The sequence below is a fragment of the Papio anubis genome, chromosome 17, assembly GCF_008728515.1.
Source record: "Papio anubis isolate 15944 chromosome 17, Panubis1.0, whole genome shotgun sequence".
In the NCBI taxonomy this organism is placed as follows: Eukaryota; Metazoa; Chordata; class Mammalia; order Primates; family Cercopithecidae; genus Papio; species Papio anubis.
This window is the reverse complement of record NC_044992.1, coordinates 32,316,239-32,333,591: the sequence shown is the minus strand read 5'-3', so window position 1 is coordinate 32,333,591 and position 17,353 is coordinate 32,316,239. Positions and strand designations below refer to the sequence as shown.

At 39.7% G+C, this 17,353-nt stretch overlaps 1 protein-coding gene across 2 annotated transcripts in view; it reads left to right on the top strand.

Moving 5' to 3' along the window:
• MED13 (mediator complex subunit 13) overlaps positions 1 to 17,353 on the top strand; it is a 122,147-nt gene that overhangs the window by 48,704 nt on the left and 56,090 nt on the right. The window contains exon 9 of one of the 2 annotated variants that reach the window (XM_003912849.5): positions 6,153 to 6,836. The exons of the other annotated variant lie outside the window; for it this stretch is intronic. Within the exon in view, the coding sequence (XP_003912898.1) occupies positions 6,153 to 6,836 (684 nt within the window). The remainder of the gene's footprint in view (positions 1 to 6,152; positions 6,837 to 17,353) is intronic. 2 annotated transcript variants of the gene reach the window in all.

Below are 17,353 nucleotides of genomic sequence, written 5' to 3'. Positions count from 1 at the left end.
TTTTTTTTTTTTTTTTAGCATTTTAGTTCTCTGTTTTGTTATTAGAAAATTCAAACATGGATAAAAATAAGCAAATTGGGCAATGAATTCCTACTTATCAACCATTCGTATTCACTTACTGTGTTTGCTTCAACTAGACCTTTTCTCTTGCTGAAGATCTTTAAAATTTGTTTAATTTACTTTATTATTTGTTTATTTATATATATATATATATATATATTTTTTTTTTTTTTTTTTTTTTTTTTTTGAGGCAGAGTTTCATTCTGTCACCCAGGCTGGAGTGCAGTGGCGCTATCTTGGCTCACTTGCAACCTCCACCTCCTGGGTTCAAGTGATTCTTCTGCCTCACCCTCCTGAGTAGTTGGGATTAAAGGCGCCCGCCACCACACCCAGCTAATTTTTTGTTTTTTTAGTAGAGACGGGGTTTCACCGTGTTGTCCAGGCTGATCTAGAACCCCCGGCCTCGGGTGATCTGTCCACCTTGGCCTCCCAAAGTGCTGGGATTACAGGCATGAGCCACCATGCCCAGCCCAATATATTTTATTGAATTTGATTTATCTAACATATTATTTTGATGTACAGTAATTGTGATGAAACATTAGTGAGATATTTAACATTCCTTTATTTTATTTTATTTTATTTTTATTTTTATTTTTATTTTTATTTTTTTTTTGAGGCGGAGTCTCGCTCTGTCGCCCAGGCTGGAGCGCAGTGGCCGGATCTCAGCTCACTGCAAGCTCCGCCTCCCGAGTTCCCGCCATTCTCCTGCCTCAGCCTCCCGAGTAGCTGGGACTACAGGCGCCTGCCACCTCGCCCGGCTAGTTTTTTGTATTTTTTAGTAGAGACGGGGTTTCACCGTGTCAGCCAGGATGGTCTCGATCTCCTGACCTCGTGATCCGCCCGTCTCGGCCTCCCAAAGTGCTGGGATTACAGGCTTGAGCCACCGCGCCCGGCCTAACATTCCTTTATTTTATAACATGTCTTGGAAAATTGGTATTTTACATCTATAGCACATCTCAAGTTAGACTAGCCACTTGTCAAGTGTCTAATGACTGCATGTAACTTGTGGCTACCATTATTGGATAGTGCAGCTTTAGAAATTAGGTAGAAATAGGACTGAAGGGCTGGAAGATACAGAAAAGATGAATTTCTATTCAATATTAAGAATTTACCTTCTAGCAGTTGGAGCTGTGTGATGAGGGGGGTGCATCTCCTTATACAGTAATATGGTCCTTATCATTGAAAGTATTCCAAAAAAACCCATTCAAGCCGATGGAGTGGCTCTTGCCTGTAAACCCAGCTACTTGGGAGGCTGTAGTGAGCTCTAATCATGGTACTGTGTTCCAGCCTGGGTAACAGCGTGAGGAAAAAAAAAAGAGAAGGGATTATTCATACATTGGGTAGAACCTGCTGGGGTTTTTGGTTTTTGTTTTTTTTTGTTTTGTTTTGTTTTTTGGTTTTGTTTTTTTGTGTTTTGGACAAATTTCTGTGTTTTAAAAAAAAATGCTCTTTTACAAAGTTCAGGCCGGGTGAGTGACTCATGCCCATAATCCCAGCACTTTGGGAGGCCAAAGCGGGTGTATCACTTGAGGTCAGGAGTTTGAGACCAGCGTGGCCAACATGGCGAAACCTCGTCTCTACTAAAAAAAAATATATATATATATATGTATAATTAGACTGATGTGGTGGCAGGTGCCTGTAATCCTAGCTACCTGGGAGGCCGAGGTGGGGGAATCACTTAAACCTGGGAGGCAGAGGTTACAATGAGTGGAGATCATGCTGCTGCACTCCAGCCTGGGCAACAGAGCAGGACTCTCAAAGTTTAAATAAATAAAATGAAAAGTTCAAACAATACACAATAATAAAAATTTAAAAATTAACAGGTTCCCCTCTTATGTATGTAGGTCTGCCTGTTGCTTTCTTTCACACAAAGGTAATCATGCTGTATTTCTGCAACTTTTGTTTTGATAAACAACCTGAATGTTTATCCACGTTAGCACTTACAGATTCACTCTTTTTAAAAAGTTCATAATACTGCATTTTATAGATATATAATACTTTATTTGGCAAATTTCTATGCTGTGCTCTTGATAAAGATTTTTAAAGCAAATCTTAAATATTACTTTTCTGCAGTACTTCAGTATGTAACTCTAAAAAATACGAGTATCTTCTTACATTAATATAATTCTACCCTCATACCTAATGTTATACCTTGTCCAGATTTCCTCAGAAATGTCTTTTTGTAGGTAGTTTATTTGACTAGGATTCAAACAAGGAGTAAACATTCGGTTGTTATGTTTTCTGAATCTCTCCTTTTAGTTATCTCCTGTTCCCTTTTCATGACATTGACTTGGTTGGTAAAACTAGGTCAGTTCTCCCTATAGAGTGTTCCATATTCTGGATTTTTCATTTTACTTGTCATGTAATTTTACTTCTTTTAGTGTAATTTAATTTCTTCCTTTTTCCTTTGCATTTCTGTAAATGGAAGGTAGCTGTAGAGCTGAGCTATCCAATACTAGCTGTGTTAGTAACTACTGTTGGCTATTTAAATTTACAGTAATTGGATTTAAATACAATTAAAAATTCAGTTCCTCAGCTGGGTGCAGTGATTCATGCCTGCAATCCCAGCACTTTGGAAGGCTCTCTTGAGTCCAGGAATTTGAGGTTACAGTGTGCTATGATTGTACTGCATTCCAGCCTCAGTGACAGAACAAGATCTTGTCTCTTAAAAAAAAAAAATTTAGTTCCTCAGTTACACTAGCCACAATTCAAGTGCTCAAGAGCCATATACAGGCTGGGTGCAGTGGCTCATGCCTGTAATCCCAACATTTTGGGAGGCCGAGGTAGGTGGATCATTTGAGGTCAGGAGTTCAAGACCAGCCTGACCAACATGGTGAAACTCCATCTCTACTAAAAATACAAAAATCAGCCCAGTGTGGTGGTGGGCACCTGAAATCCCAGCTACTTGGGAGACTGAGGCAGGAGAATAGCTTGAACCCAGGAGGCAGAGGTTGCAGTGAGCCAAGAGCGTGCCACTGCACTCCAGCCTGGGTGACAGAGCGGGACTGTGTCTCAGAATATATATATATACACACACATAAAAACATATACAGAACTTCCCATCATCATAGATAGAAAGTTCTGGATAGTGCTCAGTGCTGGCCTGGGGGCTTGATTACTTGATTAGACTCAACTTCAACATTTTTAGCAAGAGTACTTCATAGATGGTGGCTGTGTTGCTTTTTATTGCGTTACATCAGAGAGACGCAGTAGCTGGTTGTCCCATGTCTAGTAATGTTAAGATTGATTAGGTGGGGATCAGCCTTACCCTTTCATTGTATAGTTTTTTTGTTTGTTTGTTTGGTTGGTTGGGGGTGGGACACAGTCTCACTATGTCACCCAGGCTGGAGTGCAGTGGCGTGATCTCAGCTTGTTGCAACCTCCATCTCCTGGGCTGAAGCGATTCTCCTGCCTCAGCCTCCTGAGTAGCTGGGATTACAGGTGCCTGCCACCACGCCTGGCTCATTTTTGTATTTTTAGTAGAGACAGGGTTTCACCATGTTGGCCAGGCTGGTCTCGAACTCCTGACCTCGTGATCCAACTACCTCGGCCTCCCAAAGTGCTGGGATTGCAGGTGTGAGCACCGCACCTGGCCTTATTGTATAGTTTGTAATAATGTTGACAATGAATAAAGACAATTTATCTTCTTCCTCTGAAATCTCTGATCTCTTTCTTGCCTTATTGCATTGGGTAAAACCTTCAATAAAACATTAAATGTTGAGAGCTAATATTCTTGCTTTGTTCTTAATGTTAAGGAGAAATTATTCATGCTTAAACATCAAGTAAGATACTGGTTGTAGTTTTTCATAGATATCTATCAGATCAAGCAAACTTTCTTTTATTCCTTGGTAGCTGAATCTATATAAATAGGGGTTGAATATATTAATAGTATTAGTAGGGTTTTTTCTGTAGTTATTGAGATAATATGGTTTTCTTTTATTCTATTAATGTCATGCATGATATTTTTTTCTTTTGGATGCTACACTTTACATTCCCAGAATTAACATCATTTGGTCATGATGTATTATTATTTTATATTTTGCTGGTTTGAGTTGCTAATATTTTGTTAATTATTTACATCTGTGTTCTTAAGAGATAATGGTCTATGGTTTTCTTTTTGTGTAATATCTTTGATTTTAATATTAGGATAATGGTTGATTTCTCCTATGTCCTTTTGAAATGAGTTTGGTTTTCTTTGATAACTTTGGTTCTTTTTTTTCTCCATGCACAATAAGATATCTCAGGCTCTGTACAAAAAGTATCTCGGACAGGCGCAGTGGCTCACGCCTATAATCCCAGCACTTTGGGAGGCCAAGGCGGGCGGATCACGAGGTCAAGAGAGCGAGACCATCCTGGCCAACGTGGTGAAACCCCGTCTCTACTGAAAATACAAAAATCAGCTGGGTGTGGTGACATGCACCTGTAGTCCCAGCTACTCGGGAGGCTGAGGCAGGAAAGTCGCTTGAACCTGGGAGGCGGAGATTGCAGTGAGCCAAGATTGCACCACTGCACTCCAGCCTGGCAACAGAGTGAGATTTGGTCTCCAGAAAAAAAAAGGTGTCTCAGCATGTCTTTTCAACAGAGAGTTTTTCAAATAAGTGCCTGTCACTGCTTTTTAATACTCTTTCTGGATAGCTCTGATTCAACGAAAAAGTAAAATTTAAAAAGAAAAACCTAATGAATACTGAATGTGTAAACTCCATATCTTACCACATTTTAAAAGTTTCTTGGCTGGGCATGGTGGCTCATGCCTGTAATTCCAGCACTTTGGGAGCCCGAGGAGGGCGGATCACGTGAGGTCAGGAGTTCGAGACCAGCCTGACCAACATGGAGAAACCCCGTCTCTACTAAAAATACAGAATTAGCTGGGTGTGATGGCACATGCCTGTAATCGCAGCTACTAGGGAGGCTGAGGCAGGAGAATCGCTTGAACCTGGGAGGCAGAGGTTGCAGTGAGCCGAGATCATGCCATTACACTGCAGCCTGGGCAAGAAGAGCAAAACTCCATCTCAAAAAAAAAAAAGTTTCTTAGTGTAAACATAATATTATGAGTATATATATCTCATTACGTTTGGAAATGAAATCTTTTTTTTTTTTTTTTTTGAGATGGAGTCTTGCTCTGTCACCCAGGCTGGTGTGCAGTGGCATGCAGTGGCACAATCTCAGCTCACTGCAACCTCCGCCTCCTGGGTTCAAGCTGTTCTCCTGCCTCAACCTCCCAATTAGCTGGGACTACAGGCGCGTGCCACCACAGCTGGCTAATTTTTTATTTTTAGTAGAGACGAGATTTTACCATGTTGGCCAAGCTGGTCTCAAACTCCTGACCTCAGGTGATCCACCCACCTCAGCCTCCCAAAGTGCTGGGATTACAGGCGTCAGCCACTGTGCCCAGCCTAGAAATCTTAAACTTAGCAAAATTATTTGATGTTTAGGTATATCATTTAAGTTCTTCATTTTAGAATTGCTTTAAATTATGAGGAAGAAATTATTTTAGGCATTTTTATTTCCCTTTTCTAGTCAGCTTATTCTTTTTTTTTAGTGCTAAGTATTTGGATAAGGTAGATATTGTGTGAGGCCCATCAGTCAGTCAATTCTAGCACTTTCCAGACTGATGTAACTTCTGTTCAGTAGAGTAGAATACACTTTCTAGCCAGTTGCTGTAGGATTGTAGGTGATGACTACGCTTAGCCAAGCCATTAATTTATAATAATTACTAACAGGAAATATCAGGTACATTTAGAAATGAGTAAATTTCAAGCCTTGTTATACCTTTTAACCTTAACTGGAATCTTACTTCTGTATTTAAATTAGATACTAAAATATTTAAATCATATAAGACATAATCTTTGGCTATCCGATCACATGACTATTAAATGAGCATGAGAGAATTGGTTTTTATGAATCTTTTTGCATACTCTTGTATTTTATTTAGGTCACGAGCAAAGTATTTTTTCCTCTTTTAAATTCAAATTACTTTTAGGATTATATGTGAAAAACAAATGATAACTGAAGTGTCTAATACTGTTAACTGGTATTATACTTTGCCATAATAGTGATACTGTAAATATGAAACCTTTATTTTAACTTTTCAGGCACAAAAATCTCAAGTCAAGAAATGCTGGACAACAAGGACAGGCACCATCTTTAGGTCAGCAACAACAAATACTTCCTAAGCACAAGACCAATGAGAAGCAAGAAAAGAGTGAAAAGCCACAGAAGCGCCCCTTGACCCCTTTTCACCATCGTGTGTCTGTTAGTGATGATGTTGGCATGGACACAGATTCAGCCAGCCAAAGACTTGTGATCTCTGCTCCAGACAGTCAAGTGAGATTTTCAAATATCCGAACTAATGATGTAGCAAAGACTCCTCAGATGCATGGCACCGAAATGGCAAATTCACCTCAACCACCCCCACTTAGTCCTCACCCTTGTGATGTGGTTGATGAAGGAGTGACTAAAACACCTTCAACTCCTCAGAGTCAACATTTTTATCAAATGCCAACACCAGATCCCTTGGTTCCTTCTAAACCAATGGAAGATAGGATAGACAGTTTGTCCCAGTCTTTCCCACCTCAATATCAGGAAGCTGTAGAACCTACAGTATATGTTGGTACAGCAGTAAACTTGGAAGAAGATGAAGCCAATATAGCCTGGAAGTATTACAAGGTCCCAAAGAAAAAAGATGTAGAGTTTTTACCACCTCAACTTCCAAGTGATAAATTCAAGGATGATCCAGTTGGACCTTTTGGACAGGAAAGTGTAACATCAGTTACAGAGTATGTATTTTTTTTAATAGTCACCATTATAATTTAAGGGTGGAAGTGATGCAAGTTCTTAATACTAGGACTCAGTATTGGATTCAAGGTAGGATTTACAAGAATAAATTCATTGAGTATTAACTTTGCATTATTCCTTTACTGTGTTTTTTCCTCAGGGAACTTCTTTATTATGAAATAACTTTAGCCACAAAAAGTGGAGAAAATAATATGTAAACACTTGCACACTTGTACATCAGCCACTTTAAGAATTTTACATACAGTTAGAATTCCTATGTACTGTTTTTCTTCTTCCAGTCTTCCTTCCACTGTCCTGAATTCGGGTACTTTTTTTTTTTTTCCCCCCGAGACAGAGTCTCTGTCACCCAGGCTAGAGTGTAGAGACATGATCTAGGCTCACTGAAACTTCACCTCTGGGTTCAAGCGATCTTCTGCCTCAGCCTCCCAAGTAGCTGGGTTTATAGGTGTGCGCCACCACACCCAGCTAATTTTTGTATTTTTAGTAGAGATGGGGTTTCACCATGTTGGCTAGGCTGGTCTCGAGCTCCTGACCTCAAGTGATCCACCTACCTCGGCCTCCTGAAGTGTTGGGATTACAGGCATGAGCCACTGCACCCAGCCTGAATTGGTACTTATTATTTCAGTACATGTTTTTATACATGTAGCTCTAGTTATTTTAGTTGCTTTATGGTATTTCCTTATGAACATATGGTAAATATCTAAACTCTTAAAGATAGATATGTTGGTTATTTTCAGTTTTTCACCCTAACATTTTCCATTTTGTTTGGTACACATTTCCTTGTGTACTTGTATAAGAATTTCTTTAGGAAATATATCTAAAAGCCTTTTTCAACATGGCTATGTCCATTTTCAGCATTAAGGGTTGTTGCCCAGTTGCTGTTCCGCAACTGGTATATGGTTTAAACCCTCATGAAACATCAGTATATGGGAATGGCTGTTACACTATGTTTTCCTCTATAGTTGGTATTATGAGATTTAATTTCACTAATCTGCAGCACGCAAAATGTCATCTCATTGTCTAAATACGTGTCTTCCAGATTTCTAGTGAGATTGAGCATCATTTAAAATGTTTTGGTGGTATTCAGGTTTCCTCTTCTCTGACTTGCCTATTCGTTGTATTTTTTATTCCATTTTTCTTTTCTTTTTTTTCTGATGTATTCTTTGCATGTTCTGGGTATTAATCCTGCATTAGTTTTATGTGCTGTAGGTATCTTCCTCCATCGGTGGTTTGCCTTCTTTGTTCACTGTATTAATGTTGTACTTTGGGCAGAAGAAGGCTTTTTTCCAGGTATCCCTTGACTTTCTATGTTGTTATAAATACATTTATAGTCTGTCTAATAATAATTCTTTTATATACAAATTTTTCTAAAAGATGAAAATCAACCAATAAAATACGATTATGCTCAATAGAACTGTCTACCTATTTATTAGTGCAAGGCCAAGGAATGTACAAAGATTACAGTTCCTCCTTTATCAGATCATTGTCAGTGAATTACCTTTTTTTTTCAGTGAATTACTTTCTTATTGCTTAAATGCTACTAATAGGTTAAATAATGTCTTAGACTTTATTTGCTTAAAATGTCACATTTTCATTATTGATTTATGTTTATTTTTTAATGTAGCTTTTTTCCTCAATATCAGACTACTCCAGATAATATAACTATTATATGGAGTTTAATACTTTCTTATTTCTGTTATAATGTGAACCAATTGCTTTCTAGACTTGTTTTCAGCTCTCTAGGATTTCATTTTGATTAGACTCAAGTTAATACCACAATTTTTTTTATAACTAGTGGCTTCTTCTTGGTTTCGCCCTTATTTTCTTGGTGAATATCTAGCTTCCTTGGGGGGAGGGGGTGAAAGGGAAGAGTGGGAGATAAATTTGGCATCCTTGTATTTCTGAAAATGATCTGATATTTTGCCCTCATGCTTGGATTGATAATTTGATTACATGTTGGTTTCATAATTGAAAATAATTTCCCCCTTGAACTCATAGGCATTGCTTTACTGTCTTCTAGTATCTCAAACTTCGGATGAAATGTGTAATAATGAGTTTCATTCTTGCTTATTTAAAAAAACATGTGATCTCTTACTTCTGTGAGGCTTTTAAGGTCTTCTCTTAGCTTTAGAAATTTCACAAGAATATGTGTAGTAGGTATAATGATCTTTTTTCCAGTCCTTGTGATGGGCACTTGAAGGGCTCTTTTTTTTTTTTTTTTTTTTTTTTTTGAGACAGAGTCTCGCTCTTTCGTCCAGGCTGGAGTGCAGTTTCATGATCTGCGCTCATTGCAAGCTCTGCCTCCCGGGTTCATGCATTTTCCTGCCTCAGCCTCCCGAGTAGCTGGGACTATAGGCGTGTGCCACCACACCCTGCTAATTGTTTACATTTTTTAGTAGAGACGGAGTTTCACAGTGTTAGTCAAGATAGTCTCAATCTCCTGACCTCGTGATCCCCCCACCCCCGCCGCCCCCGCCTCAGCCTCCCAAATTGCTGGGGTTACAAGCGTGAGCCACTGTGCCGACCAAGGGCTAACTCATTTTGAAGGCTTTTGTTCTGCAATTTGGAAATTCTCTATTTCTTAGATAATACGATCTCCTTAAAAATTATTTTTAAAACTTCCATGTTTTAGATGGTGCTCTGTTTTCTCAGGGGACTCTCAACTTTCTTGAATTCTGAATTTTTGTTTCTCATGTTTTAAAAACATTCTCAACTGATTTTTTTTAATGACATTCCTTTGTTTGATGTTCTGTGATTTTGTTTTTCTCTAGAATTACTTTATTTTGGTCTTGTTCTTTACTCAGATTCTTCTTGTCATACTTCTGATTGTTTTTTGTGTTTTTGTTTTTGAGATGGAGTCTTGTTCTGTCACCCACGCTGGAGTGCAGTGGCTGTCTCGACTCACTGAAACCTCCGCCCTCCAGGTCCAAGCGACCCTCCTGCCTCAGCCTCCTGAGGAGCTGGGACTATAGGCACATGCCACCACGCCCGGCTGATTTTTTGTATTTTTAGTAGAGATGGGGCTTCACCTTGTTAGCCAGGATGGTCTTGATCTCCTGACCTTGTGATCCACCTGCCTCTACCTCCCAAAGTGCTGGGATTACAGGCGTGAGCCACTGCACCTGACCTAATTGTTATTATTTCATTTTTATTTTTTTGAGATGGAGCCTCATTCTGTCTCCCAGGCTGGAGTAAAATGGTGTGATCTGAGCTCACTGCAACCTCCACCTCCTGGGTTCAAGCAATTCTCCTGCCTCAGTCTCCCAAGCTGGGACTACAAGTGCGTGCCACCATGCCTGGCTAAGTTTTGTATTTTTAATAGAGACAGGATTTCACCATGTTGGCCAGGCTGGTCTCGAACTCCTGACCTCAAGTGATCCACTGGCCTCAGCCTCCCAAGGTGCTGGAATTACAGGCGTGAGCCCCTGCGCTCGACCTGATAGTTATTATTATTTCATTTTTGTTTTTTTGAGATGGAGTCTCATTCTGTCTCCTAGGCTGGAGTGCAGTGGTGTGATCTGAGCTCACTGCAACCTCCACCTCCCGGGTTCAAGCAATTCTCCTGCCTCAGCCTCCCAAGTAGCTGGGACTAGAAGTGCATGCCACCATGCCTGGCTAATTTTTGTATTTTTAATAGAGACGGGGTTTCACCATATTGGCCTGGCTGGTCTCGAATTCCTGACCTCAAGTGATCCACTGGCCTCAGCCTCCCAAAGTGCTGGGATTACAGGCATGAGCCACCACACCTGGCCTGTCTATATATATTTTAATGTCAGAGAATAGATAGGGTGATTGGAAATGTTGTATATAGGTAGAGCTTGTTGACTGGTGGGCCTTGCTCTTTCAATAAATACTTTAGTATGTAATATGTGTAGGTGTCAGATAATTCGCTTTCTGATAATTGGATAGGGAATTTTTGGAAGGGAAGTCAACCATTCCTAGAATTCCAGAATGAAGAGGAGTTATACTTATTTTCACAGGTAGTTTATTCATTTTCCTTAAAAAGGAACTTTTCTTGTTGCCCCATTTTCAGCTCTTTTTCTCATTTGTGTTTTTCTTCTGGTTCCTGTCCCCTTCTCCTTTTTCTTTTTTCCTCCTCCTCTTTTTTTTTTTCACTCCTCCTTGCAGAGCCGGGCTAACCCCATAGGCAGTGTGACCAAAGTAACCCTTTTTCTCATATCTGTCTAGAAATTTAAGTCCAGATTTTTTCTGACTTTCCCAGGCAATTAGACTCTCCTGTTGTTTATGTAGTTGGCCTATAATCCCTTCTTTTGCATATTCTAGGTTGTGAACATTTTCTGCTGTATTTTATCTTATTTGAGCTTCCCTGTGAGACTTAGTGAAACATCTGGTCTATTTATAGCCTCTCTCTCATTTTTTCTACTGTTAGAGATTTATTCTCTTTTAAAATACCTAGCCGAGTATGGTTGTGTGAGGAGGATTGCTTGATCCCAGGAGTTCCGGGCTGCTGTGCACTGGGCCGATTGAGTGTCTGCATCAAGTTCAGCATCAGTATGGTGACCTCCAGGTTGCCTGAGGACGGGTGAACCAGTCTGGGACGGAAATGGAGCAGGTCAAAACTCCTATGCTGGTAGTGGTGGGATTGCACCTATGAATAGCCACTGTATTCCAGCCTGGGCAGCAATGAGACCCTGTTTCTTTAAAAATAATAGTAAATTAAAATGCTTTTATTGTCATTTTAGCAGATAAGTCCTGTGCTTCATCTGGCCTTTTGAATCTAAAAGTATTTTAATTTAATTTTATTTATTTTGAGACAGAGTCTTACTGTGTCACCCAGGCTGGAGTGCATTGGCACAGTCTCGGCTCACTGCAACTTCCGCCTCCCAGGTTCACGCAATTCTTGTGCCTCAACCTCCAGAATAGCTGGAATTACAGGTGTGCGCCACCATGACCAGATAATTTTTGTACTTTTAGTAGAGATCATGTTTCACCATTTTGGCCAGGCTGGTCTTGAACTCCTGACCTCAAGTGATCAGTCCGTGTCAGCCTCCCAAAGTGCTGGGATTACAGACACAAGCCACTGTGCCCATCCATGATTTTATTTTTAATTAAAATTAATCTGGATTATAAATTGAGAGAGATCAGTATACTCTTAGGGATTATGAAAGACAGTGAGCTTACTTAATAGTCAGCAGGTCTCTTGAAAGTAAATGTCGTCTTAGAGCTGGGCGTGGTAGGTCACACCTGTAATCCCAGCACTTTGGGAGGCCAGGCAGGTGGATCACCTGAAGTCAGGAGTTCCAGACCAGCCTGGCCAACATGGTGAAACCCTGTCTCTGCTGAAAATACAAAAATCAGCTGGGTGTGGTGGCATGTGCCTGTAATCCCAGATACTTGGAGGCTAAGGTAGGAGAACCCCTTAAACCGGGAGGCAGAAGTTGCAGTGAGCAGAGATCGCGCCACTGCACTCCAGCTTGGGCAACAGAGTGAGACTCCGTCTCAAAAAAAAAAAAAAAAAAAAAGTAAATGATGTTTTAGAAACAAACCTTAAAAAAATCTTAGTCTTACTCATGGTAAATGTAATGTAAGTCTAAGCCAGCCTCAGCTCTTGCCTGATATTACTAGTCTCCTTGTTTGTATTCTACATGTATCCTCTACACAGCAGTGAGGGTAATCATTGCAAGTAAAATATTGCCTTACTTATTTGCTTAAATTCCTCCCATAGTTTCCCTTTATACTTAGAGTAAAATCCATACCCTTTCTCCTGATCTGTAAGATTGTATGCAGTCTCTTGCCTACCTCGTTCTTCACCCATGTTACCTACTGGTATCCTGCCTGTCTCCTGATTTAGCTACACCAGCATCCTTGATAAATTATTCAAAAAGCCAAGCTTATTCCTCATGGCCTTTTAGAATTGGATTATAAAGAGGGTGAACTGCTTATCCCTTCTTACCATTCAGTGCTGCTCAAAAGTTATCTTCTCAGGGAGGATTTTCCTGACCGTTTTATCTAAACTATGGTCTTTCTCTCCCAAATCACTGCCTGTCCTGTGCACTGCTTTTAATTTCTCCCTAGCATGTATCTGAAATTATATTATGTATTTGCTAATGGTCTTTTCCCTATTAGAATGCAAGCTCTATGAGGGCAAGGAGTCTTGTCTTGTTTACTGCTGTATTCTTCTAGCACAAACACACATACCCCCTTAGAACAATTGTAGGTACACAATAGAAATTCAGCAAATGTTCGGGTGAATGAAATGACAGTGTGGCCCTAAAATACTATTTTAAAACTTGTTTTATTTCCAGGTTATATTTTCTTATTTAATGTGTGTAAAAATGTGGTGGTATGAATTTTTTTTGGTTTTAAAAACTTTAATAGTGAGTTTTTGTGGGCAAAATGAAGGTCTCTTAGAAGTTAATACAGTTTAACCTTAAAATCTGTTGTAGACCGGGTGCGGTGGCTCAAGCCTGTAATCCCAGCACTTTGGGAGGCCAAGATGGGCGGATCGCGAGGTCGGGAGATCGAGACCATCCTGGCTAACACGGTGAAACCCCATCTCTACTGAAAAAAAAAATACAAAAAACTAGCCGGGCGAGGTGGCGAGTGCCTATAGTCCCAGCTACTCGGGAGGCTGAGGCAGGAGAATGGCGTAAACCTGGGAGGCGGAGCTTGCAGTGATCTGAGATCTGGCCACTGCACTCCAGCCTAGGCGACAGAGCAAGACTCCGTCTCAAAAAAAAAAACAAAATCTGTTCTAAAATTATTTGACATTTTTCTCACTGAATGAGAATGAGAAGGAGGAAGCATAGTGTAGAAAAGTAGCATGCAGGCTAGAGTGGTACTGGATTGTAATTATGTAAGGTAAGGAAATAATATGCTTTGCCTATTCCTTGTCACCCTTTTTTTCTGCCTTATAGATAAGGAAAAAAAAGATTGAATAAAAGGGTTTTAATTTTAATGATATGTCTTATGTGAGTATTGTTTTGGTTATACTAGTTACTGAAATGTGTATCATGTCACAGTTGACTTTTTTTTTCTTTTTTTTTTTTGAGATGGAGTTTTGCTGTTGTTGCTCAGGCTGGAGTGCAATGGTACAATCTTGGCTCACTGCAACCTCTGCCTCCTAAGTTCAAGCAATTCTCTTGCCTCACCCTCCCAGGTAGCTGGGATTACAGACATCCACCTCCACACCCAACTAATTTTTTGTATTTAGTAGAGACAAGGTTTCACCATGTTGGTCAGGCTGGTCTCGAACTCCTGACCTCAGGTGATCCACGTACCTCAGCCTCACAAAGTGCTGGGATTACAGGTGTGAACCACTGCGCCTGGCCACAGTTCACTTCTAGATATAAGCTTTGTTTTTGTAGTATGATAACAGATTAGTTGGTATGGTAAACATCCAAAAGGTGAACCATCAAAGGTTTAGCTGCTATGTTAACTGAGAAGCATTTATGGAATGTAATTGTTCTATACTTGGTATGTTAAAAGTTTGATTTTAAAAATAATCATGTGGATGATTCTGTCCTTTTCCTGGAATTATTATTCTGTGTAGTATTTCCCAACTGGGGCAATTTTATATCCTTCCAGCCCCATCCCCAGGTAACATTTGCCAATGTCCAGAGACATTTTTTATTATCAACTTGGGATATGCTACTGGCACCTAGTAAGTAGAGATTAGAGATGCTGCTAAATATCTTACAGTGCACAGGATAATCTCCCATAACAAAAAATTATCCAGCTCGAAGTGTTAAAAGTGTTAAGATACTTTAATATAATGAATAACTTGTAACAGAAATTTGAACTCTAAAATAATAGTTACTAGAAAGGTCAGCATGTTTACTGATTGACTTCATCGGGGAGATTCCCCATGCTACTTTAGTCACTCCATACTAGGGTCAGATACTTGACATGGTCTTTTTTTTTTTTTTTTTAAACGGAGTCTCACTGTCACCCAGGCTGGAGTGCAGTGGCACAATCTCCGCTCACTGCAAGCTCCGCCTCCTGAGTTCACACCATTCTCCTGCCTCAGCCTCCCGAGTAGCTGGGACCACAGGCGCCCACCACCACGCCTGGCTAATTTTTTGTATTTTTAGTAGAGACGGGGTTTCACTGTGTTAGCCAGGATGGTCTTGATCTCCTGACCTCGTGATCCGCCGGCCTCGGCCTCCCAAAGTGCTGGTGTGAGCCACCGCACCCGGCAGACATGGTCTTTTATTATGCTGAAACAAAAATGCTTTTTTTTCCCCATAGTGAAAAGGATTTTGTTGGAATAACTGGATAATTTATTACCTACTGTTAATATTGCTTGAGATGTGATGTCATAAGGATCAAAATAATAGTCGTCTCCTTGTAGAAAGTGGTACAGCCAAATGACAAAGTTAGATATGTTCCCTGTCATTAAAATAAATTCAATGAATTATTGTTACTCTCTTTTGAAGGCTTTTTTTGTTTGTTTTGTTTTGTTTTTTTTTTGAGATGGAGTTTCGCTCTTGTTGCCCTTGGCTCCCTGCAACCTCCACCTCCCAGGTTCAAGTGATTCTTCTGCCTTGGCCTCCTGAGTAGCTGGGATCACAGGCATGCGCCGCCACACCTGGCTAATTTTTGTATTTTTAGTAGAGACGGGTTTCGCCATGTTGGCCACGCCGGTCTCGAACTCCCAACTTCAGGTGATACACCCGCCTCGGCCTCCCAAAGTGCTGGGATTACAGGAGTGAGCCACTGCGCCTGGCCCTCTTTTGATGGCATTTAAACAACCTTCTTAAATTCTTTCTGGAAGCACTTATAATTTTAAAGATGTAATATGATCAAACACCTTTTTAGTCATAGAGTAATCCATTCAGAAGCCTCATTTGTTTATATTAGTAAATTGGTGAATTTCTGTCACCTAGTCATTGTAAATATCCATTATTATTTTTCCATTCTTTGAGTTTTGAAAGTGCATTTAAATGTTTAGCAGTTAATTTTAATGAAGTTAATTAGAGGGCTGTTGCAAGTCCTCTGCATTTTGTATCTCAGGAATATTATCTTTCTTTTTAAATTCATATTCTTAAAAGGTATTTCTTCATCGGTTTGAATAAAACTGAAGTTTCTCTTATGCAGTATGCTGTGGGGGCACTGTTGGTGTATAAAATAAATTTAGCTCTTGACCGTAAATGAAATTCTAGTCTGTTGGAAAATAACATATTATCTGATAGAGCTATAACTAAAATATAGTACAGACACAGAGTGGGGAATAATTCCATTTATGAAGATGCAGAAGCTTTATGTAGTTTCGTATGGTTAGATTATAGGGGTGTTCCTTAGTAGTTTGGTGTGTCATGATGAGAAATGAGACCTGAAAAGCGTAGGACTATGGAATGGAATAGCAGAATAGTATTCATAAGTTTATGTATTATCCTTGAGATGATAGGGGAGCTATTTCAAGTATTGAGTGAGATAAAATAACAAGTTTTGGAAAATAAGGATTTTGGAAAAACTCACCAAGTAATGTTACTGAAAGGTTGCTTGAAATGAAAAGGTACGTTTGTATGAAAGGAGATCAATTTGGACATATTCGAGCAACTCATAGAGAAAGTGATGTGAGGCTGACACTAGGAAATTAGAAGTAGCAGGGATGTATGAGTGTTATAGATGCTGTGGAATATATTTTGAAGAACTTTGCAGCCAGTTGAATAGTAAAGTAGGGGAATAACAGGAGAGTTTAAGGCCAAGCATATTTAGTTCATGAGGTAGAAAGATAAAGAATAGGTTTAAAGGTGTCTCTACCATTGTTTTTACCTACTTTAGGCTAAATCTTACCAAACATAATTTTTCTGATTTTTTTTTTTTTTTTTAAAGTAGCATTTCTAAATAGAAGTACCTTGGAATGACTATTGATATACCTAGGCTGGGCGTGGTGGCTCACACCTGTAATCCCAGCAGTTTGGGAGGCCAAGGTGGGTGGATCATGAGGTCAGGAGTTTCAGACCAGCCTGGCCAACATGGTGAAACCCTGTCTCTACTAAAAATACAAAAAATTAGCTGGGCATGGTGGTAGGCAGCTGTAATCCCAGCTACTCAGGAGGCTGAGGCAGGAGAATTGCTTGAACCTGGGAGCCAGAGGTTACAGTGAGCCAAGACCATGCCACTGCACTCCAGCCTGGGCAACAGAGCAAGACTCTGTCTCAAAAAAAAAAAACAAAAAACAAAAAAACAAAAAACAGAAACTATGGATATACCTTATGAAAATAAGGTCTTGCTAAATAATGAAGGCCTGGCTAAATAATAATGACATATCCACTTAAAGGAAATCTGTGTAGGCTGATATGGGAAGCTCTGTATGTAGATGAGGAACAAAGTACATATGTGCATACATATATGCTGGCGTATATGTAGGTTTTTTTCCACCTTAATTAGATGATAGAAATAGTACTTGTTATCTTGAAGGAGAGAGATTGAGATACTTAGGCTTTTCATCTTTTTGTACTATATGACTTTAGCTATGTGCATGTAATGTGAGTACATTGTAAAAATGTGAATGCAGTTTGAAGTACCTGCT